The 25429-nt window shown below is 42.7% G+C and overlaps 1 protein-coding gene and 1 long non-coding RNA gene across 3 annotated transcripts in view; one reads left to right on the forward strand and one right to left on the reverse strand.

The window, feature by feature from the left end:
- Positions 1-25429, forward strand: part of LOC142604435 (uncharacterized) — a 61145-nt gene that overhangs the window by 13714 nt on the left and 22002 nt on the right. The gene's annotated exons all lie outside the window — the stretch shown is intronic.
- On the reverse strand, positions 17422-24610 carry CD7 (CD7 molecule). Its single transcript, XM_075770976.1, has 5 exons — positions 24359-24610; positions 22753-23091; positions 21082-21429; positions 19605-19714; positions 17422-18581 (listed from the first exon to the last, which is right to left on the reverse strand). The coding sequence occupies exons 1-5, from the start codon at positions 24429-24431 to the stop codon at positions 18453-18455; spliced, it is 999 nt and encodes a 332-aa protein (XP_075627091.1). The 5' UTR covers positions 24432-24610; the 3' UTR covers positions 17422-18452.

Genomic DNA, 25429 nt, shown 5'->3' on the forward strand with positions numbered 1-25429 from the left:
CAAATCTCAGTCAGATTGCAGCCAAGCCAGAGCAGGGTCACCTTGGGGAACTTTTCAAATAAATACAGAACTTGAGCCTCAGGTGACAGAAACCTGCACAGCTCTAGTGACATCAGAAGAGGTGATTTATACCAGCTGCCCCATGGTATTTCAAGCCTATCACTAAAGTTTGCCTGTTGAGCATACATGGCTGTTTCCATGTCCTGGCTGCCGGTGATTGACCTGCCCACACTCTTTCTATAAAATGCTTATCAGAGGAGTTGCTGTGCCTATGGATGGTCTGGATTTGAGTGGGCGGGGAGTCGTCCATGCCTTTTCCCAGGATGGATAAATGCCTAGCAAAGTGATCTTTACAGGGAATTTATTAGGCAGCCTGAGCAGCACCCCAGAAAGCTGCATGTTACCTCTGAAGCCCTAAAATAAGATCACTCTGCCTGCTGGGTGAGGACAAAGGTGATCAAACGCAGGTTTCTTTCATGAATAAGGTCTGAGCTGAAGCACTCTCTCTTCGCTTAACAGGAGAAAGACAAGTACAATCAGTGTGACTCATGGACAAGCTGTTTTGGTAATGCACTGCCCACAGGCAGGATGCTCAGCTGAAGAGGCCATTTCAACCTTTAGACCCCATCTGACATGTCATGCTGCTCTTCACAAATGTTGCAGAACCAAGATGTTCAAGTGCGTTATTTGTCTTCACAACATCGAGAAGAATTCTTAATTTCCCTTTTAATCATGACTCAAACTAGAAAGCAGTGCCCAGTGACAAAAACATTAAGATTTTCAAGCACCATCAGGTTGAATTTTCCAGTTTGTATGAGAGTAAAAGTAAAGGTCACAGTCATCATTACAGCTGTCTCCTTATTCAAAGCAGAGTGCTTTATAGTAGAGTTTGGCCCCACTTCTAATCAGCATTCAGTACTGGAGAGCTTGGGGCTCTTCTTGCCTGGGCAAAGGGCCAGGAAGTGACTCTGAACAAAAAAAAAGTAAGCAAAGTCCATTCTAATTTCACTGAGCAAATCAGGTGAAATACAAAAATAAGTCAATTAAACCACAAAGCTCTAATTCAGCTTTATAGCATTCTTTCCACTGTAACAACATTAGCAATTAGTTACAGTGAAACAGGCAAGCCAGCTGATCTTTATTTTGGTTGTGTTCTTTTAAGAAGGATGCAAACAGTGCCTCAGAGAAACTGCTGCCAACATGTAGCATAACTCATACAAAGGATCAAAAAGGAGCCATGGATCATGGGATGGATCACAGCAGAAGTCCATCTCCTGATTCACAGGGAGGTGCCAAAGCCCTGTGCTGAACTCCTGTGAAAGATTATTTGCTCCAAAATTCATCTTCTCTCAAAGCCAGCTGCGGATCCCTTCTCAATTCCCAGGCACATTGCACCCTTCAGTCTTCATCCAGCTTTCTGTAGCTGAATCTCCTCCAGTTCTTCCCTGTCAAAACCATGTTAAAGTCTTTTAAAGGTCCCCAAGCATTATCCAGTTCAACGTGAAGAAAGCAAACTGACCATTTCTCTCCTCCCTCCCTGGCTACCCCAGCCAGCTACACTGCCAACTCCCAGCACATCCTGACCATATATTTAGTCTGCTGTAATTTGCTTTGCATTGTCTCGTGCAGGTTCCAAGCACAGGGATTACATATCCAGCGAGGCATCCGGCACTCTGTAAAAGCCTGGAGTTTCAGAAATTTGACTCATCATGATGCTGCTGCTGTCAAAGGTTGAGAGACCACCTGGTCCAGGGCACCGCTGTGAGCCAGGGAAGCCCAATGGTAACCCCAGATGACAATCCCAAATCCACATCTGTCCTGACAGAGTAGGGTGAGCCCTTGACCTTGTTCATGGAGGGGACCAATGCTGTGGGCACACCAAGGGCCCTTGGCAGTCCTACTTGCTACCTTCCAAAATGAACACCCTGAGCAGGGCACAGTCACAGGCACTTTGTGGCACAGAGTCTGAGACATGGTAGAGTCACCATAGAGCCCTTAAGATGGCCAAAAAATCCACTTGGAAAAAATACATTTCCAACTCAGGCTCCTTCACTGCCGTAGATTTATAAGGAAAAGTTGGGTTGGAGTACGTGGTTGGACAGAAAATGGCTGGAGGCAAATGGCTGTCACTGATGTCAGACACATTCTCCTGAGGAATCCAACCCCTTTCACTTGTTCACCTATGAAGGGGCCAGAACCTGGCTGTAAATTAATACCCGACAATTATTCCCAAAGGACTCTTGTTCTGCTCCTGCACCAACCTGTGTTTCCAATCTAAGCATGGCGGTAAACTTGTTAGACCAAAGCAGATCAATAGTCTTGAAGAATCACCTGCAGTGACCCAGCACAGAGTAGATGTGCACCAAGGCTTAAGAGCAGACCGGGGTGTGGTGGAGCAGTGGCATTTGGCATTCACTTCTGGATACTTCATGACTGGATTTAACAAATATCTCCAAAGCTGAGCATAAGTTACTTCACAAGAACAGGTGATTCAGGGGTTGTTTAAACTGACCTGTTGTCTCTCCAAGTTGGAGACACATATGGACCAGAATTCAGAAGCAGACTCATCACTGCTCCCTGTCCCCTACAATTTACACCCCTGAGCCAGCACGCTGCAGGTGAGTGGCTTGGGGAAAGCAAGATCTGATGTACAGGAGCAGGATGTGCTTATCCTGAGGAGAGCTCTTCTCTCAACACTGCTCCACACACTATCAGGAATCATAATCTCTGCCTGGGGCAGAAACAGGTTCTTGTGCTCAGTGCTTGTCAAGCATTTAAAGGTGGTGCAGTCAGCAACGGGAATTCAGGCATTCGCGCACCACAGGTGAAAGATGTGTACGCTGTAGAAATGACTGGACCCAACAGAGACACGGCAACAGCTTGCACCTCTGAAAGTACATAAGGGAAGGGGCCTTCGCAAGGGTCTTGGTCATGTGAGGAAACCCTGGAATAGTTGCTGTTGGTCAGATTAAACAGTTCTGCAGTCTCCCAGGCAGAAGGTCTGCTCAGAGATGAGCAGTAGCTCAGAGGCAGCATGTCCTAGTGTCCACCCCACTCCAGACCACCCTCCAGCACTGAACCACAGCGTCAAGCAGGAGCAAGGCTAACCTGACCCTACCAGGTTAGAAGAAAATAAAACATGGGTATTTTCTCTCTAGAGCGCGTTCCCCTACAAGCCTGTTCACCCTACAACATACTGGTAGACAAATTCCTGAGGAAATACCACCCTCTTGTGTCCAAGTTGAAGCTAGCAAGAAATGCTTCCGAAAGCATTTCCAAAAGCAGGGGAGCTGCACGGTGGTTGGTTGGCTCATTATTTTCGAATTTAGAGAAGTGGTCTTCAGGCTGCGGACATGGGGCTTGGGGGGGGGGAAGGCGGTAGCTGAGGACCTGCCCTCCAGAGCATCTGCAAAAGACACTGAAGGACTGTACACTACTGTTACCAGTTATAAATTCACTGAGTCTCAGCTCCACTTGAAATGTTTAGGAGTCTACAAGTTGTAAAAGCTGAAAAGCACTGATGCCGCAAAACCAGAAGTCAAATACCATGGAAATTAGTTAACTTTGCATACTAGCCTAGCACAGAGATCTTCAGGCTTGACATTTGCTCCTGCCATCAAGCTGCCCAGCATGAACGACAAATGCAGGAAAAGATCAGTGCAGAGGAATTGAATACTAATAGCTCCATTATTACCAGTGCTTTGCTACTAACAGTTCAACTTTTACCAAAATTCTGTTAGCTTGGTGTCTCCCACCTGCAACTTTTCTGTGCTTTGTTTCCAAGATCCTGAAACAGTTCCTGCGCTCCCAGCACTGTGTGTGACAGGGCACGAGCTGCACAAGGTACAAATGTGAAGGGGGACCTGCCAAGGCACAGTCCTGTGACCGCTCCTTTGTTTAAATCGTGCTTTCACTTTTAAGTAGGATGTTAATCTGCCACTCAGGTCTCACCTCAGAGATGAGCTGCCATCGCTAACCACAGTTTCATGTTCTCTTGCATTCTTACTCTGTCCTTAGCCCTCAGCAAAAGCCTGTCTGCAAGCATGACTTGAGTAAGGTGAACTGTTCTCCTTTGCAGAAGCGTTCCCCCAGCAGGCACAGGGCTGTTCCTCATGGGGGTGATGTGTCTCCAGCAACAACTGCTGCCAACCAGCGGCACACCTTGTGCCAGTTCTTAGATAACGCTGGCACCGATCATCTACACCTCACACCATCGCTGAGGTTTCTGAATGTGGGTTTTGGTTTTTTGTTTGGGATTTTTTTTAATTTTCCTTTTGTTAATGGGCATTACTACATGCTTGTTCTATCACACATAGCACTAAGTATCATAGTAACTCTTGAGGGAGAGTCACCACATCTTCCAGTGTTTGGCTGCTTCATTTGGTTTAATCTGCTCACTAGCAGTCAATGTAAAAATATTTCCTACTGTCCCATCCAGGATAGCTTGCTCATTCCAGGAATGCACAAGATACCATCTCCATTTCACATCCCCTTGGCCTATGTCTGTCCAAATCCTGTGCAATAAACACACAAGCAGTTTAGCTTGGAAAAAAGTGATAAGTAGCAATAAAATGGCCTACTGCAGAAGAGAGATCTACAATGTGTACACCATTTAGATTTAATCAGAATGTTAATATGCTTTAAATGGTATTTGAGAATTTCAGATGTATTTAATAAAAGGGGATTTGCATATCTACCACTGAGTTTTTAATCCTTGATAAATGTGTAGAATAATCAATTATTCAATGAACATACAAGAGTTCACTGATTAAATCTCAATTATAAAGGCAAGTCTTACCCACTCTATTTATTATGACTGTTCTTGCAGCATTGCCTAATTAAGCCATATTTGATTATGGGGTGAAAAACATTTATTGCAGATATTGTGGCTCTAATTGATGCATATCTGTGGCCTGGCTGTTAAGCCCTAATAAATACATTTTAAACAGCTAATTATTTAATTAACAACAGCCTCTTCCAATCTCAGTATGCAAAGCATACTGAAGTCCTTTCATTGAAGCACTAATAGGAATGAAACTGCTGGAAGCTGCTTCATCATTTTCACCCCTCTCCCAGACATGTCAGTGTTGCTGGGATGCTCCCAGCTCCACTGCACAGGCTGGGATCCACCAGTCCAAACTTATCTGCAGCGTGGGCATCTACATCTGAACTGATTATTTGACTGCTATAGTTCAGGGAGAGGACCAGGCTGTAGCAGGGGATGCTGTGTTTTCTTCTGTAGGAGAGATCCAGCTCCCAGGGATTTTTTGCTGCAAGTGTCTTGCTGCTTCTGCAGACTAAAAGCAGCCTCAGACATACGCTTCTCCATTGTAGACAGCTGAAGGTCAGCAAGATGATGCTTGCCTCAAGTATTCTTATATCACTTGTTTAATCATGTTTTTTTGAACTCTATCATTTCTCATCCATTTCTTGAAAGGTTGGCAAAACATTCTGGGTCAAGCTATTTCTAGTCACTAATTGGCCCATGGTATAATCAGCAGCTGTGTGCTGCTCCCCATCTCCTCTTAGCACAGAGACAGATAAAAGCAAGGACTTCTAGTAGCTCTTCCATGGGAGGAGCCTGTTTGCATGAGGAAACTTTGGCAGCTTTTGGACCTCACTACATGGGGTGTCTTAAGGTTAGTTTCAGGCATCAGCTTTCAGTACAGCAACTGGAAATGTTGCTCAAAAACTAAGACATCAAGGGTGTGCCCAAGATTCATTTTCCTCCAACTATGAAAATTTAACTCTTCTTCCTTGCTGAGATCCTTGTACCAGAAAAGCTACCACACAAACAGTTATAGGAAAAATGGAAAGAATTGGGATGAACTCTTACTACATATACACACATATCCACAACACCAGCTCCCAAACCTGTAAGCAAAGTACACATTGTAAGAAGATATTTAATGACAGCTGCTGAAGCTCAAGAGCTCTTTGACTCTCTGCTGCTTGTCTGCAGGATTTGGAGTTTACTTTACTAAGCTGCTGTCTTTTGCTTATGGTTTAAAATAAACATTGCTCTAATAGTTTTCTTTTTCTTCAGATCAAAACATTCAACCCACTGTAACTACCCAATGTTAAAAGCACTTGACTAGCTCTTATCTTTTTAACATGTTTGCTGAACTAAAGTAAGATTTGCTAATGCAAAACCAGTGGGATACAATCACAGCACACTCCAACATCAGCCAATAAAGTTAGAAAAAATTTTTGCTAACAGCTAAGCAAATAACCCAGCAACTCCTCTGAGCAGTGTGCAAAGCAAGTCTGCCTGCCTTTCCTAAGGGGGAGTCCTCATAGCAAATGATCTTTGAAAATACCATCATTTGATTATCCGTCTGTTTCCTATCAGAATTATGTGCTTCAGGTTTTTTCCCCTAGAAGCCAGAAATAGTGAATGTTTGCAAAAAACATCTGACAAGGAGGATGTCAGGCACCATCCCCAGCCCTGGCCAAAGCCTGCCCTTCTCCTCTGGAACCAGCCTGCCCAGACTGCGCTCAGAACAGAGGCTGTTTCTCTCACTTGGGATCTTAGGTAACAAACACTGCACCCCTAATATAACACGGTCTTACTCTAACAGATTCAGTAGAGAGGAAGCTGTGCACAAGCCTATACCTCACCCAGAGATACTGTTCTGACCACACGGGTGCCTCTCGTTCCCCTTTGTGCCACACAAAGGAGAGCACAAGAGAGGTAACAAATAATCTGAGCTGCTTGCACGTATGCGTGCTGTAACTGTTTCTCTTCATGTCAAACACCTTGGTTTGTTTGCTAATGAGTAATCAAGCATGATAGGTGAGTTAACCTCTTTGGGAGGTATGGCCCTTTATAAAGTGCTAAAAGAATAGTATCTTCATGTTCTCAAATTTGGAGCCATCTGTTGTCTGCCCCTAAATCCAAGTTTTATAGCAGCAAATAGCACACCTGCCTTTTAGGTGGGAAACATCCTTAGTCTCTTTAAGCAGCAAGTCAAGTGCTTTGCAGTTTCTGAAAAATTAGGCACTGTAACATATCAAATCAAAATTTCTTATGTAAAAACAAGTACTCAATACTAATAGTTTAGAACTCAGTTCAGACTGGCTCAATATTGTCTGTTTTGTTACCATATCTCAATGAATTCCTCAAAGGAGAACACTCTCTTATTTTTATCCTGGGGGGTTATGTGGAAGCAGCAGCGATCTATTACACACTGGAGTTAAATGCAGGCCCTTTGGAGTAAGGCAAATACTGAAAAGAAGTGCAGCTACCTGCATCATCCACCCAAGGCTGATGGTCAAATTGCAGAGATTTCTCTAGAGTGTGTTCATCTGTTTTCAGTAGTGAGCTTATTTTCCTGGGAGGAAGACTCCAAGTTAGAGATTTATCATTAAGACTAATCTTTAAAAGAATTTTAATGAAGCAGAATTCCTAAATGTAGAAAATTAGAGAGGCTTCTGTTTTATCCCTGGTATCTAAATCCTGTAGGCAACATGAAAGTCACTGAAATACTTCTAAGCCTGAATAATGCAAAATGTATGGATGAAAATCTTCCTCTGATGAATATTTGATAGGAATAGGCTCAGGATGGAAGGTGGAGAGCATGCCTTCACACCCACATGTGTCTGTATGTACATGCAGAAAGCTCTAGAGATTTAGACACTGCCATTGACATGCAGGAGCACAACAACCATCAGCTTCTGCTCTCATTGCCCAGCCAGGCAGCATGTCCTGCTCACTAATGTTCACTGGTAGGTGAAGCAGCGTGTCCCTTGAGCCTGTTTGCTCATCAAGCCCCTCCACATGATGCGCCTACCTGCTCTGCCTTAAACTGCTTTAGGAGTTATGTTTTCTTAAGTGCAAATTGCACATCAATAATACTTCCCTTGTAACTCTTTTGTGTTGCTACCAGTTCTACACAAGATTCATTATGACTTTCTCCTCAGGCAGCAGTACCTTCTTCAAGGTCCCCTGCTTTGGGCTGAACTCTACCACTGATACTACTCAAAGAGCAGTTTTGTTTGCCTGGCACTCCTAGTTACATGCTTTATTTAGAGCACAGTTCAGTATCGGGTCAAACAAGTTACAAGGAAATTAAACTCTAGCAGACTTTATGAATTATGCCACCACCAGCAGACTTCAGGAACAGGTTGGACAAGCACTTAACTCCTGGGATGGTCTAGACCTAGGTATAGCTAGTTATTTTCTGTAGTAGAGATGTGGATCAGATGAGCTCTCAGAGTCCTTTCTAGCCCTATGCTTTTATCAGCCCTGATCTTTGCTGGCCCTAGCCCATTACTCCTGCTTTAACAGCCTTCAAATGCTTCTTCCTATGCTTAACACCCTATGTCTTTTTCCATTCTCTTAAAAGGACGTATCTTTAACAAGCCAGAGGGTTCCCTCCCTCATTAATGGGGATGCCCAGAGGGGTGGCAAGTGGTGTCTCAAGCCAAGCATAGGAACAGATATAACAAAACCCGGTATAGTATTACACCATTAAATACCAATATCTGATCAAGGGTTTTCCTGTTAAGTATCAATGCCAACTCCTACTATAACATCCACCACTTAAAGTCTTTTAAGCGTGCTTTCACAGGTATGAAAAAAAGCAAAAAGTAAAACCAGAGTATTAAGTAAAGATTTTCTTCTAATAGCCTCTGGTATTTCCTTTTCCTCCAGCCGTAAAGAATCTCATAGTAACAACCCCTCTCCTCCTTTCTCCTCAACTGGCCAGGCTGTTTAATGGTGTTAAAGGTAACTTTTAACTACAATTTGATGGAGTAAATTGAAGCACCTCATACTAATACTTGTTGTTCTTGCGGTTCTTTGAAGGCATGTCCTGTTTTGTTGCAAAGGAAACCAGTAACACACAACAGCGGGGAGGGAAAGACCAAAGCATAAAAATGTAGCTTCCAACTCTTACAAACTAAACTTGCTGCCAACACAAACATTACGGAAAAATTCACAGCACAGCATCTAGTTGCTCAGCCAGTGCACATGCCTGCCTTTTTGACCACAGCATAGTTGGAAGGGGTGAAATTATCTTAGGGGTTGATTTAAACACCTGCAAGATGCAAGTTGCAGCATCTAAGACAGCAACCAAGACATAGCAGAGCTGCAGAAGATTATAATAGCACCTCATTTGCTTGGTAGCCTGGCTGAGACCACATCCAGAGTAAACACAATGCAAGTTCAGAGCCGTGCTGGCTGCTGGAGACAACAGGGAAGTACACCACCTTCCAGCCAACACTACTGTGCATACCTTCCTCAGAGCAGAATGGCACCTTCACTCCCTGCCTTTTGCAAACACCTCAGGGACTGCAGCTATGAACATCTCTCTCTTTCCAGAATGCCTTTGCACTGACAATTATCAAAATTAATTCAGGTTCAAAAATTCATTGTATACCTGCCCACATGAGCTCACGTTTCACATATTTAACACAGCAGGTTAACACCCAGAGCTAGGTTGCTCTCCTGAGACCAAGCTTCTGCTGGAATACAGAAATAGTGCTTCACGCACCCCTCTAATCAGGATCTTCCTCATAACCACCACAGACTGCCCCAAGGAAACACAAAGTCAACTATTGTCTATCAGTATTCCTAACCTAGAGCTGGGGGGCCCACAATTACAAGAAAACCATACAAAACCAAAGAAGGTAATGTAGGACAGCACTAGAGGACATTTTTCCACATTTTTTTTATAATACAGTTTTAGAACCAACAAGAATAACACAGCACTAACCTAAAAATCCTGGCCAGCAGCTCAGACAAACCAACCTGCTCTCCTTCTGTCCTCTGTTTTATACTGTGAGCCCCTGTGCACCTGAGAAAGCCTCAGCTGCACCTCATTGCCTGGCCATTTCAACGGCAAGGAACCTTCAGTGGGGAATCAGTTTTCTGCCAGTCTGAAATGGCCTCTATACCCAGCTGCGTACTGCTAGGAAATTACGGTCTCTTAAAGAGGAATCTATGTACAGCTGAGCACACTTAAAATTTACTATGAAAAAGTCACTTCAGCCAGCAAAGGACCTTTCAGAACTGATAATATATTGTCCAAGCAGATGCAAATAAGCTACAGGTCAGTCCATACATGACTCGGGCTGAAGATCATTCCGAGAACCTCTTTCATATGAGCATGTTAGCATGAACCTTGGGATGATCAACCAGCTGGGCCACCTGACAGCTGACAGCATTCAACAGCAGACCATGACCATCACGTCACAGCTCAGAGTGACTGGTACAGTCTGTGGTCAAGAGAAGTCCAGGGCTGGCAGGCAGAAAGCACAGCAGGTCAATGCACAAGTGTAGCTGCAGAAAAGTAATTGCACAGCTTTTAAATGAACTGAGTATTGGGTAACATTTTCCATCTCAGATTATTGATCTATTGAGTCTTGGGCTTGTCCCTGAAAGTATCCAGTACTGCAATGAATATCCCTTCTTTCCCTATAACCCTTCAAACATAACTGTTGAATGTGTTTGAATCTAGCAGACAGATAGCAATGTATGTTGGAGCATAATTTTCCCCATCCAGCAGTTGTTTTTCAATAACTAAACCAGCTTGCTTAAATTAAAAATAAAAAAAAGGAAAAACAACAAAAAAACCCCAAACAAAACCCACAAAAATTCTTGTTTAGTCTCTGTCTCTTAAGCAGCTTCTTTGTTAATACTCCAGACTGTGGTGGTTCCCTCTCTGCACTTTGTCACTGTCAGACTGGGAGCTCGTGATTCTACATCGTGCAAGGGACATCTAGACAGCAGTTGAGACAACGTGGCTTTAACCTAGCAAGCTCAGGCACTGATAACAACATAGCTGGGCCATGCTGGAGCTCAGTGCACCCCAGATGCCGGTGGATTTATCCAGGATCTGTACAAACACCAAGTCTTGTGAAAGGCAGCACTGCTCCATCAGTAGTTGAGAATTGCTAACTGATCTGCCTACATGAACTCCACACTGCGATACCGACGTACCCCGGCAAGCCCTGAGCACGACAGTATGTTGGAAGTGGTCTAACCGTCGGCAGAGTACCCGAGCCCAGAAGGAAGCTACGCTGCGACTGCCAGACTGCTGCTAATATCTCAACGAGCAATACACAGAGGAGAGATGTACAATTATAAAGTGGAAATGCCCAAATAAAGTGATGCAGCATGTGAGCTGAAAGGCTCTTTCAGCAGTATATATATAAGTGGTCATAAATATCATCGTATGCCAAATTTCCACTCCAATGTCAGAGGTGCTATTTGACATAAATAAACAACATCAAAAGAGAAAATCTCAGATCATATAATTCGTGACTGACAGAACAAGGTCACTGCCTGATAATATATTTTGGTGACAGAGATATTACAGTCACCAGCCACAGAGACCAGCCACTTACAACGTGCTACTGGCACATGCCAGACACAGTGTGAAGTTAGAAGGTGCTTTCTCTTAGGTCTTTGTGCTAGGAAAAATGAGATCAAAGATTAAAAATCAAAAATCAAAATGCATAATGCTCTGAGCAGATCAAGCCCTATTCGAATACTGGCCTTTGGCAGCAGGACTGCAGCTCTGCCCAGACTGCAGGAGCTATCAGAGCTGAACGTGGCTGTGGTAAGCCTGCGAGGCACATTCATGTGTTTACACAGTTCTTAATTATGATCTGAACCCCGTGCTTGACATACGCTTGCTAGTAAGCCGCGAGGAAGACCACTGTTGACGCAGGCTGGTCTTGGGCCAGCAAGGAAGGGTTTCCACTGGCTGCCCTAATGGCCACAGGCGGCTGTAATACAGAGCAGAGCACGGGAGGGCGGCAGGGAGGGACCGCAGGCCAGGTCACTTGCTGATGGTGGTTCAGAGAAGGACCAGCGAGCCTGTGTTCAGTGAGCTTACGCACCTGAGTGTTTCTGCTCTGCAGAAGCAGTGCGACAGCCCTGCCTAGCACACAAGAACCGCAATCTCCTGCCACAATGAATCTCTCAGGGTGGTGTTAAGCCAGACCACTGAGCAGCCCACTCTGTAGCAATGCTGACTGACAGAGAGAAAAACACCACCTCAAGCATCCCTGCAGCAGCCAGACTTCTGTATCTTTACCACAAAGACCGCAATTTTTTTCTTGAGGCATGAGAGCAGCCTAAGAGAAGTTGGCAGAAGAAAGCATGTTATTAATAAATGTAACTATTTTTATTATGATTATTTCTGCCTCTCTTTTTGTTCGACCGAAGTGGTGCCCTCAGGTCCGAGTGTTAGAGTTTGCCATTGAATAACTAGCATTGAAAGAACAGCCCAACTCTGCCTCCAGCCAAGTACGCTATTTGCTAACTAACTTGCCATGATCATAACTGTGAGATTTACCAAGAAAAGAACCAGGACAATAGACATCCTTTCGAGGATGGAGGCCTCCTGATTCACCTAATTCTGAACAAGTCTTAAAGTTGCAAAGCTTCAATTTGGACTGTTCATTTGAGTTCCTCTGTGAGCTGAAAACCTCCTAGAATCTCTATGTCCTGTTCTGGCTAAGACAGAAATATAATTATCTATTTCTGCACACAACAATTTTATTTCCAAAACAGCCTCCGCAAGGAAGGAGCATACAGCTCTCTGAAGGAGGCCCATTTTTAATTTTAGCCTTGACACAGTCGTTTCTTCAACCGCAGTGTGTACACACATACATGCACAGTTTCTTGTTAGTGGCTTTTTTTTGAAACCTAGAACTGGTTTTCTTTTTTGAAAGAAACAGTTTTGAGTCCAAAATCTGTTCGAGTTTAGTCACTGACTGCCACCACCTTCCAGAGAATACAAAAGATTGTACTATGAGCATTATAGTGCATGAGAATGAGAGTAGCAGAGAAATCCACAGGGATGTTACAAAGTGTTTCTTAAATAAGTCTCCTTCCCAGAAGTCACAGACATTTGGGCAAAATATCATCTCACTATCCACCCTTATAAACCAGATGAGAATGTAGCTTTACACCTTAAATGTCATTTACCCACAAACTTGCTGTCAATTATGTCACTGATCAAAGATAAAATAACACAGGTGCAAACCATGAGCAGTTAACTGGCCTTTGTGGTTCCTCACAAGGCACATGTAAGGCTTGTCTAAGAGTTGTAAGGTAATATGTGCAGTGAAAGAGCACGCCAAAAAAACCCAAGTGCTCTCTTTTTTTCCTTTTTTTTTTTCTTTTTTTCTGTCATAGTGGGGCTGAGTGATAAATTCTGCCATCTGAGGATGAAATGGTTACTCCAGTTGATAAAGTGTTACCCAAGAGTAAGCTTTTACAACTTGTATGACAAAGGGCTGCATGATTTAGCCCTCCATGTCTTAATAGATTTGTGGATGCATACTGGCTCCTAAATCCCAGGGCTCATGCAGATTCCATGGAGAAACAAACTTGTAGTTTTCCACTGTGTTAGGAGGAGATGGACCAAATATCTGAGGGTGACATAAACTGCTGAGAGAAACAAGCTTTCCCAGAAAATTACTGTTACTAATTCACAGAAAGAATGAGAGAGCATCTTCTACTTGGCGTCTGCAATGTTTAGATATTATTCTCGTTACAGTCAGAAGCACGAGAGTATAGCAGACCGTTTCTAATACCGCAGGTGGACATCTTCTCTGGGGACATGGACATGTTCTCTGGGGAGAGTTTCAGAAACATGCAGCCAGTTGTTGCAAATACCACCCAAAAGCAAAATAATTGTTCATGTGGATTAGTTGCACAAGAAGGAAATGGCACCATCCAGAGAGTTTATTCATCCCCACTAGCAGTTTATTGTTGCATACTGGAGTCCCCTCTTGTCCACAAGCTGGATGGATAATCTACTTGTACAAGATAGATGATGACGACTCTGTAAAATTTTAATGTTAGGAAAAAGTGTTTTATTCACTCTGATCAGTATTTAAGCTAGTTGCTTTATTTCGCTTTCTTAAATGCAAAGATTGGGGTCTCTTAATATTAAGCCACTCCTCTGCATGTGAGGATGATGTAGACAAGGTAGGATGCTCTGTCTGTATAAGAGAGTTAAGATCAGTGATGTACTACTGGTGATTTATGAAAAAGTAAGTTAAAACCTGTTGAGATGTCAAGTGAAATTTGGAAAGTTTCTTGCACATTGCATTTAGCCAGTATCCAGTCATTACTGAAGCATTCGAAATAGTGTTAAAAACCATGCATGACAACACAAATACTGTGAAAATTAGATGTAGAGCAGTAGAAGCATATTAACCAAAGATGTTAGATTAAAAAAATGGCACCAAGAAGGCAATTACAACACTTCAGTGCTCTAAACCATGTGAAAACCAAATCTGTGAACTACCAGGAAAAAAAATGCATGTTTTCAACATGACTGTAAGCTGACTGCTAACATGATTGCAAGTTGACTGTTACAAAACATTTAAAAAGAAACTAAATACCTTGAAAAACAAGTGCCTGCAAAAGGTTGTATGCCGTGAATCAATTTTTTTTTTTTTTTTCACTAACACAGGGACCTCGAAAAATCACTAGTCAGTAGCTTGTCTTCACCAGACCTAGCAATGCTGGACATATTTTGTCATATCCTCCAAATACTAACAGAAAGTCTCCTACAGGAGTTATTGGATGAAGATGATCACAAGCAGTAACCAGTGATACACACAAGTGGAAGAAACTAACTCCAGGCAACTCTACCAATGTAGGCTTCAGAAATACATCATGTAGCATTTAAAACTGCTAGAAGCATATAAACATTTGTTTGCAGGATAGTCACTGGGAATAATCCAGTGTCCTACAATATATCACAAGCCACAATAAGAGGAAAACCTACTTCTATCCTGTATACAGTACTCCTGGAAAATGTTTTGTGGCTCAACTTGGCTTATCAATCTCTTTAGCATCTGAGTTCAAGCACGTACTTGTCTGACGCGCCTTAGTCAAAGGGTTAAAGTTCTTCAGTTAAATTTTACTGAGTCTATGGGCTCCATCAGCAGTAATCTATACATGCTGACTGGTCTCTCCAGTTCTGCAAATAACCAAAAGTTATTTCTGATGAGCCTTCCCCTTCCCAAGAGCTCAGCTCAGGCCTCTCCATATAGACCTGGCACCCTGAGTCACTTCTGGCATGGCTTGTACCTCGCTGTCATGTTTTCCCTGCTTCTGACGTGCTGTCCTTGCTCAGCTGCCTCGGCTTTCTCCGTCCCTGTTCGGTAATCTCTGATAATCAGTCTCAGAGCCTTACACTGTGCTTCCCACCTCTTCTTGAAAATCATGCAGGGACAGGAGACAGAAAAACAGCAAAGACAACAGGGTAAGTCCAGAACACTTCTGTCCTCAGCTCTGGTGATGAAACATGCAGCTAGTTTGCCTTCCAGGAAAGCTCTGAGACCACGCTGCATCGCCCCCAACTCTCTCGAGCAGCCAAATGCCCAACCTCTTCCCCTGACACCGTAGAGCCAATTTCCCCAGCAGTCCTCTTCCAGTGGTTCATTCACCACTGCCTGGGCTTGAATCTCTACCTCTCTGAACACGTACAATTCATGAAATGTCTCACTATATGTCATTTTCCTCAGCTAGGGTTTACTTTTTTTTTTTAAATTTACACCAAGCCAAAGAAGTCTCCTCCACCACTGTTTCCTTTCACAGGTTGTTGTTTTTTTTTTTCCACAATTGTGGTCATGCTTGCACAGTAATATTGCTGCAGAAAGCTGATATCAAATGCCAGTTTGCTCACCTCAAACCTTCGTACTTTGTCTCTCTGGGAGAGGGCAAATGCCCTTTTCTACTAAACCAGCACCTTTTTTCAAAAATTAAAATGTGATGAAAAGTGACTGACTATGGGCACTTTAATTCCTAGATCGGTATCTAATTTGTTAGAGTATCTTTCCCCCCGAGCTGGGGTTGTCCAGGGACAAAGACAGAAATGTCTAAATGCTGCGGGGGACATTTAGACATGGTCTGCTTGGTCTTGCTGCTGTCCCTGTGCTCGGTGAAGGGGCAGCACTGCCTTGCCCAGGCAGGGACGTGCATGGCCGTAGCTTCATGCCAGGGCCAGCCCCAGCTGGAGGGGATGCTGTGGTGACAACATGGCAGCGGGCTGCCCCTGTCAGCCCTTCCTGCAGTGGGTTAGCACAGCCCCCAGGCCTTCAGGCACCATGCAGGCTCTGGTGGGACAGCCTCCCTGTACCATGCTGTGAGGAAAGCTGTTATTCCCCGAACGGCGCCTCTCTTAACAAGGGGCTGCAAAGCCTTCATTGTCCCTCAGGGTCTGCACTGAGTCAGGGCCTTCCACATGACCCCAACGCAGACGGCATCATCCCCTCCAGGGACCTCCTGGGGGAAACCCTGCACAGGGAAGGGGCAGAGGGGCTGGCGGGGCTGCCAGTCTGTGGCCTGCCCACGCCATGGGCGCCACAGGGCCTCCCGTTACCATGGCAACGGGGCCTGCTGCAGGTGGTGAGAGGATATGCCTGTGCATGGCGAGAGGGGATGTGGGATCCCCGAGAAGGGACATGGGACCCCGCTGGGACCACGCTCGTGGGGACATGCAACAGGGTCAACAGTGGTGAGGTGCCACCTCCTGCTCCACATTTAGCGGGCCCTGTGGCCCTCAGTCCTTGTGAGCAGGTGCAAGGCACTGTTCAAAGGATGGGCCGAGCTTCCTCAGTGCTGTCTGTGTCTTACCCGTCGCCATTTGACATTTTTAGCTCTTCAGGAATTTTATCTTAGTAGTTATGAAAGGATTGCATGAATACACATGGTCTGAAGTGTTCTTTGGTGTTTTCTTCAATGATTAGTTTTAAAACAAGAAACGCTCACATGTAGATTATGTAAATAAAGTGGAAAATGGTTATTAGGTTGTCTATTGAGGTGCTGTTAGGAGCAAGTTATACTGCATTTTGCAAGAAGACTTTGAATCACTCTGTTTAAAACAACCCACCGAAAGAAACAGTCCATTCAATAACTAGCATTCATTTGCAAGATATATGAAATAGTCTTTAATACATACATAAAAATATTGAGCAACTGTACAAAGCCCTAGCCACAAACTTAATTTTATTCAGGTACAGCTATGTGAAGATTGCAAGCTCTGCAATCAACAGACACCTCTGCTTACAATGTAAACCCATCCCTCCACCAGCCACCCGAGCGAGCAGATGTCTCCCTCGGATCTGGTGCACAGCGTTTCACGAGTGACATTTGGAGGGAAACGGGCTCTCCCAAGTGGCAGGCCTGGCTCGGCAAGCTGAGATCTTGGTGGAGTTCCCCGCTAGCTATGTGGTCTCATCAATGGAAAAACCAGCCCTAATCCTTCAAAAAACTAAACAAATACATCAATAAAGAAAAAATCTAGTCTCAGCCTGTGCCCAGAAACCACAAGCCAACCCTGTCAATTCTGCCTCATAACAGTGCAATTTGATATTCTTCTGGGCATGCAAGATTGTTGATTTTCCACAGTGGACCCAACTCTGCAGAACCAAAACAGCCCTGGAGGAAGCTGCAGCCCTTCCTTATCTAGAGGAGGGTTAAGCTCATCGTAACAACCTGGTCTAAGCTGCTACTAAACCAAATTTATTTTCTACTTGACTGATGTGAGGTTTTGATAAATTCTTTTGTTAAGAGTGATTTGGGATCAGACTCACCCGTGCCCAGACTGGAATGTAGGCATTGGCTTTATCCCAGTTCAGTCTACCTTGTACTGTACAATGTAGAGTCATTGACCTGGAGAAATGCATTCTGCTGTGCAGTCCTAAGACATCTGGAGTTTGAGACAACACCAGCATGTCACAAATACTTCTGCTGTCCCACAAAGCCATCACGCCCCAAGTCTAGTAATTTTGCATGTCAATCACATCAAGACCCACACCAGTCATGCCAGTATTTCTGACAAAGGCAGTAATTTAAAATTTAGACTGGATTGCATTTTTGTGGGACCGTTATGATCTTTGAATAGGTAAGCCCATACATATCTAGCACTTCACTTGTAATGCACTCTGCCACAAAGTTTGTGAATTCTCTTCAGAAGAGATTTCTTTGCTGTAATTCTTGAGTCGTTTTAGCTACCTGAGCTCTTGGGCAGACACACAAGGATTTATAACAGAACTGTTATCCATGCATATTACTAAACAGGCCTGTTATGTTCTTCCTGAGCACTTACCAAAGGTCATAACCAGGCCTTTCAATCTAGTCCACCTTCCCTGAAAGGGTTATTTATCAATCAAAGAAATGAGCCCATACCAGCCAAATGCATAGTCCAAAAATACTACATTCCACACTATACTGCAAACACATGCACAGGGTATTTGCATTTCTCTACATTTTCTATACCTTAAAAAAAAAATAATATATTCACAAGTGGTCAGAAAAGCAGAAATAGCTTTGGCTCATGTGGCCAGTTTTTCTTTCCAGTGAGGAAGGTAGATGGTAGTATTTTCAGTTCAACTACTGCATCAGGTTGCTAAAGTAGCTCTCAGAGGCATGTAAAGGAATGGTCGATCCACGCACAGTCCCAGCTGGCAGAAGCTTAATTGCCACTAGAGTAAGTGTTGGTTCTGACCAAGGTGTTGGTTCTGACCAAGGTGTTACGTCTAGAACTGTAGGACATATCTTCATATACTGCATTTGGGTTTTTTTTCTGGGAATATTTCTTCATCTGCAAAGCAAAGCAAACCACTGTTCAGAATAGAGCTTGAAAAGACCCTGAACAAGGAGGGACTCAATTTACATCTTAGAAGACCATCTGTCTGAAGTGGAAATGTACTTTTAAAATTACCTCATAACCCAATGAGGTCTTAGAGGATTAGGTGGAAATTGTTCTATTACTTATTTAACCTATTATTTAACTTTCTATTGGCAGTCTGATATAATTTCACTGAAAGTTCCTTCAAGAGTTCGGTGTAACTGTGGCCTCAACATAAGTAATGGTTATCCTTGGTTTGTTACCGATAACACAAGAGGCCAGTTCCCACAGTGCCACTTGGCTTTGCCAGCATGGTGTTATACTACTGGGTTTTAGCAGTACTGAAGTCATATGTGGAGGGACGAGATAGGAGCCTGGCCTGTGATCCACACTCTGTTAATTTTGTGTAATCTTTATGGTGCAGAAGGATCTATCAGAGACAAAGAATTTCTGGGCACATTCTGAAGAATATGAATGTAATGATCCCAGCAAAGGAAAAATTTCTTGGTCACCTTGTTTTCTAGGACAGGGCAAAATTATTCTCCTACAGCAACTGTCAGACATTAGGATATTTTACAATGTTTTGTTGTCCTTGTGTCTCCCTCCAAACACTCTCTTACATCTATTACAAGATTGGCATATACAGCTCCATTCCCAATTGACCAAAAAAAAAAAAAAAAAAAGAACAGTGAGGTGTTCTGTTCTGTTCAGGGAAATGCAGACAATACATAGCTGTGTGTTGACTGGGAGGTTTACTTAAGGTTTGTTATCAAAATGCAAACAATATGTCATTTACTAACAGTTACAGAAACAGAAGACATGGTCTTTACTGCCAAGACTTTACAGCTGGGAGACATTAAACAAGGGCAAAGAGGAGACAATAGAAAGCCACAATTCCTTACGTTTATCAAATGCTTGCTTGACTTAGTCACTGTTTACAAATAATATCACAGGCACCTATTCAGTTTTGCTTTAGCATGGTAACAGCATACTTACATAGACACGGTACAAGGCGCAGCATATCAGCGTAGAAAACAGTAGTGCTAGCGTGATGATAAGACCATAGATGCCCCAGGAACTATTACTGCAGTCTGTCTGCTCCACTTCTGCATGTGAAATTATATTATTCTTGTAAGTATGAAGAGGTAGAATTATATTGTTATTATGAAAAAAAAAATTATTTGCTGTTCAGCAAGAAATCAGATATCAACAGCATGCTACACAGCCACATTGGTCATCCCGTTAGTATTCTCACTGGCATTCCCTGTGCTCTTCTATAGGCTGGCGATGACTGCAGGTGGCATGTGATGAAGGGTCAGTGAGGAGCACTCCGCAAAGGCGAGAGCTTCCAGACCACTGATCAGAAGTAGGACCACACACTCGTAACAGAAAATGTTTTACTGCAATATTACAGGGACACTGGGGGCTCGGCCGGGGGTACGTAGGATTTCTGTAACAGCGAGGTTTGTCAGACCGCAAGCAGTGCAGACAGAAGCAGGAGGCTACTGTGATCTGAAATATATACACTGAGTAGAACAGTGCTAGTGGAAAGGGTTACAGTTCTCTAAAAACTCAATTAATCCATCTCTGAATTACATAATGTCTGGTAATCACCCTGCCGCTTTGATGTGCAGCTGTCACTGTCCCCAACTCATGTTACTGAGCTGTTGCACCAGTTAGCGGCACAGAATGAGACCGCAGTCGTTTTTGCAGACTGCAGATAGATCCTTTGCAAATCTTAGGGCCTATGTAAACCTTATTTTAATTACCCAAAGATCTCATCAAAGCCCAATGCACAGGGTTAAATTGCACCAGTAAGATCAAAATCAAGCACTATATAGCTGGGTTTGTCTTCATCTTAGCAAATGGTTACACCAGCATCCCACAGAAGAAGAAGAAATCCTGTCAATGGAATATGCTCACAGTGTGCTCAGCGTATAGTAAGGGTGTGAGATCATCTCTGCTATTATCTGTGGTACTTTAAGTTAATGCCTGAGAACTTTTTCCATGCTCCGTATGGGGACCTATTTTTAAACATAAAGACTGGCTGTAGGGAATGGTTTCTAAAAGACATTTTTGTCACATTAAGGTCAAAGAACTGATGCTAAAAATATTGATTCATTTCCTAAAACTGACAGATAATTCACAGACACGTTGAAGTGTTTGTTGTCTGATTTTGACTTTTTTTTTTTTTTTTAAGATGCAAGACTATAGCAAGTTTTCTCTTTCATAATTCCCCTCTGGTTGTACAAGGCAGGTAAAACATAGACCCTGTTTCTGTGTCCTAGTACAACAGGGTGCAAAGGAGTCTGAGCACTCTCTCCAAACTTTCCCAGGTATTAGAAGAAGTCTAGCCATAGATTAGAGCTCTTCCTGTCCTGACTGAGGTTCTGCAAGCTTTTTGTCCACAGATTTTTTTAGTATTAAAACATGCCTATAGTTAGTTATGATTAAACAAGCAAAAGGTCGGTACCTTTAATCAGCATCATGGTGCCGCTTCTGTTCACTGAGAGGAAAGAGGAATTTTTCACCACCCCAGCACACACATATATATCGCTGTCATTTTTCCATAGGTTGTGTAGAGTTATCACTATTTTCTTTTCTTGCTTTGAATACTCCAAACGATTAGCAAAAGCAGGAAAAATAGTCGAAACGTTCTGACTTGAAACATACAACACTCTTTCAGGTTGCATGTGAGTCTTGAGCAAGAAAATCCCTTCATCTTCATGTGAGCTTTTCAATGCACAGGTAATGGTGATGGACTGGCCTTGCTGCGGATTGACATAGAGCGGTGACTGTTCAACAACTCCACTGGTTTTTGCTAAAAACAAGAGAGATTAATGGCATCACAGTGCATTTTCACTAGGGAGCAAAAACTGAGATCACAGACAGAAAGAACAGACCACAGAAATTTAGATACACTTTTTTTTTTTTTTTTTTTTAAGGCTATCTTTATGCATGCCTTCAGAAGAAAGATCTATGTCAGTACACCCTGGCATGTTTTCCTGCCCCAGGATCTGAAAGTAGGACTGACCAAACAGGTTTGAAACAGTGTTGAAACTGGTCTTCAAAAAGTAATTATTAACAGCTTGCTGTCCAGCTGGAAAGACATTTCACTGAGAACAGACCCTGTTCCTTTTGACGTTATCATTAATATGGATGAGGGAACGAAGACAGAATTTATCACATTTGTACAAAAGATAATTCTGGGAAGGTTGCAAGAATTTTAAAGAGAATCAGAATAAAAAAAGAGGTATGAGGTAATTTAATAAAATAATTTGGAGAAACAGTACATAATCACAAGATGGAATTCATTTGGGAAAACACAGTCAAGAAGTTTGAAACGAGAAGCCTAAGGAAGACCATGATAAATCTTCATAGACATAAAGGACTGTTACAGAACCAGCAATCAATTAGGTTTTGCGTGCCTTGGGGATAGGAAAGGAAGAAAACCCTGTAATTTTTGGTAAAGATGTTCCAGGTTTGATGGTCTCATCAGAAGGGTAGGTACATAGAGGAATAAGCTGCCAAAGAATATTGTGGACTCAGCCTTCTAATGAGGAAAAAAAAAAAAAAGAAGAAAAAGAAAAGGACAGAAAAATTCTTCCCCTTACTAGAAATGACTGCCAAAAGGAGCACTTCTGCCCATTCATCAATGGTTTATTAAGAAATCCCCACGTCCCTTTATCTACTGATGCCCAACTTGCAAACCCTGCTTCCCAATTATTATCAATTTGTCACTTAAGATGAAATACTAAAACCAAAACAGATTTGCAAATAACGCTACCAAAAAAAGGCTCATTGCTAGTTATTCAAAAAGATTTGACTGATTGTTTTGGAAAGAAGTATAGGTCCTCGCTGTTTCCAAACTGCTGCAGCAAGCTATGACTCATGAAAACCTGTAGCTAGGATTAAATTAGTCATGAATTGATGTTCTAAGGGTTTTCTCAGTACCGTTCTATCTAATGTGTTTTCTTCATCTTTTCAGGGAATAGACCCACACTTTCCCTCAAATCCTTTACCTGAGCAGACATGCTTAAAGTTTTGTCAGACTCTCCCTCCCATTATGCTTCCTTCCAACCTCTGATTTAAAATATATATCTGTATTTATTAATTCATGACATAAAAGGTGGAATTGCAATACCTTTCACCACTACTATGGTTGTCTTCCCATTCAGCTTTTTATGATGGCCTTTGTTTTTAACAATATTAATGCATAGGTAGATATTGGAATCAGATTCCTGTACATTGTGCAGAGTTATCCTGAGATTCCTCCCTTCCTTTGAATACCTGGTGCGATTAGCCAAAGCAGGAAGGATATATGAAGTATTCCGCTTGGAAACATATAACACATTGACTGGCTGTATGCTAGTTGTCAAGTGCACTCCCACATCATTTTCTGAACCTTCTAGTGAGCAGGTTATGCTGATGGAGTCTCCTTCCCAAACACTGATAATGTCTGTTGACTGTTCATTTTCTCCACCTAAAAATAAGAAATGCAAGTGAAATTATAATACCAGAGTTCTTCTTGATCTATTAATATCAAAGTAGTTTTAAAAAACAACTACTCTGTCAACAGAACTGCTCTGTAAAGACTGAACCTTGGTCTTGCTATCCTACATACATCATCTCTTGGCTGTCCTGAAACCCATAGCACCTTTCATGCCCGTTAACCTGTGCAACTCAATGTCTTCCCAAAGCTTAAAAGGCCTTGGCAAAAAAGTGCCTTCTGTCACTCATGCAAAAATTTTAGTCTGCTGTGTAGATTCCCAGTATGATCCTATCAGTTCTCAAAATACAAGCTTCATTGAACTCAGCCCAATAATTAGAGCTGGTTGAGGATCTAATCTGGAATTCAAAGGTATCAAAAAATGGCAGAGAATGGAAGAAAATTACACCTTTTTTTTCTTTTTTTTTCCTTCCCTGTTTTTAGAAAAGAGGCTTAACCAACATCAGGAAACTGGATAACGTAGCCTCTCGGGAAGAGAGCTGCAGAAGGTATAACTCCAGCCTATACTAAGAAACAAAGGTGTAAAAATATATGCTGAGACCATCTGAGAACGGTAAGTACTTATGCAAGGAACAGAGGGATCAAATGGGAACCATCCAAAAGAAATTACATTAAAAGCAAGGGAAGAAAAATTAAATATAGCATATTGTATATCTAGGACAAATATAGTGTAGAAAGGTTAGGCTTATTCAGTGCTGACAAGCAAAGTTAAGGATCGCTATATGCTTAAAACAATTTATTTTAATGAGAGAACAAACACAGAAAGACCAGATCATGGGAATTTAGATACAGTAGGTCAATCCAACCTGACCAGACACAAGGATGTTCCTCCTACAGCACTTAGAGAAGGAATTAAGGCAACCCAGGAGCTGTCAGCAATTACCTTCCAAAGCAGCAGAGAAATGAGGCGACAGAGAAGGCTGGAGAAGTACACAGGACTCAGCCTTTACAAGCAGGGAAGGAAACCCCAGGAAATTCATCTCCATCAGCCTAAAATCAGTACTTTAAGTTGACCCACACTTACATGATTTAAAAACTCACAATAATTTTTCATTTTTTTCTAAAAACTCATTCTATAATTTCAGAGAATATTTTTCAAAGTTCCACCTGGTTGTGCTAATGGTGAATTTGCCAGGAACCTCTTTAAGACAACAGACTAAAGGGGGGTGGGGGGAGAAGGGGAAGAAAGAAAGAAAATACTGAAACTTGTGAAATGTAAGAGTGTCTATGTTGTACGTACCATTCTGGCCAGGGAAGCATGGGAGAAGCAGAAGAAAGAGAGATGTAATTGGGAGACTTGATATCCACAGCATTTTCAAAGGTCTTTTTAGTTGTTCTCTATTATCTGACTGAAGAAAGAGTTGTATGCCACAAGTTGGCCAGTTTTCTTCCAGCTACATCAGCTAAGAGAAGTTACTACGGCAAAAGCAGCACATTGCTATCACAACAAATGTGACAGAGAGGGGGAAGAGAGATTTATCTCAAGTGTTGCATCTTGGGTTTGACTTCACACTTAAAACGCCCAGCCCACGGTTTCCTACTACCGAACAACCCCCAACCCTGAGGGCAGGATTGGAAAGTGTCTATGGCAAGCACCTACCTCCCTTTTAGTCAACTGAGAAAAGGTAGGCTCAAAGTTGCTTTTCACAGTGCCAAAGTCAGGCAATTATCTCCCTTTGTGGCCTTACTGGAAATGTAGGAGCTTGGTACAATCCATTCAGTCTGTCAGTGTTCCCATGGGTTAGCAGGCTGCCTGTTGGTGGCTGCAAATGCAAAAGCCTTGGCTTTGTAAGGAGGAAGTAGATGAGAGACACTCCAATACTTCAGGTAAACCTTAAATTATCATACAAACCCTGCTCACAAAACTACAGGTTTAACTGCATCTTGGCAATGACAACGTGCATCATTTCCAAGCAACAGCTTGGTACGTACCTCTCATGTGCCTCCTGGCTTAGCATTCAATAACACGTTCTGTAGTGTACACAAGAGCTGCTAACCACCAACAAAAGAGAATCTCAGCTACAGGTCACATTAGCTCCTGCTCCCTCCCTGATATGATGAAAAGCTCTTCCTGCTTCCTGAAGAGTTTCTTGAATGCTTGAAAGCATAGAAATTTCATCAATTATTGTAAAGAAAACAGAGATCAGGCAGGTTGTGAAATGAGCTTTCAATTAGCCCTACAAAGGCTCACTACTAGATACAAAAGCAGAAGCCCAGAGACATCTCTTACTCTCTGTCTTTGCTTTTGCAATATTTAAGAAGTGAGTCATGACAATAATACAGTATGAGTTTGGCAGTCATGTGATGGTGA

Source organism: Balearica regulorum, chromosome 18 (assembly GCF_011004875.1).
Source record: "Balearica regulorum gibbericeps isolate bBalReg1 chromosome 18, bBalReg1.pri, whole genome shotgun sequence".
Taxonomy (NCBI): Eukaryota; Metazoa; Chordata; class Aves; order Gruiformes; family Gruidae; genus Balearica; species Balearica regulorum.

Excerpts from the sequence above, each read along its gene's own strand:
- CD7 (XM_075770976.1), bottom strand. The coding sequence starts at position 24,431 with ATGCTGTGGATATCAAGTCTCCCAATTACATCTCTCTTTCTTCTGCTT. Across the intron at positions 19,715-21,081 it reads CACCATGATGCTGATTAAAG|AAGTGGAGCAGACAGACTGC; the intron begins GTACCGACCTTT and ends TTTCACATGCAG. Across the intron at positions 18,582-19,604 it reads GCGCCTTGTACCGTGTCTAT|ATGAAGAAATATTCCCAGAA; the intron begins GTAAGTATGCTG and ends TTTGCTTTGCAG.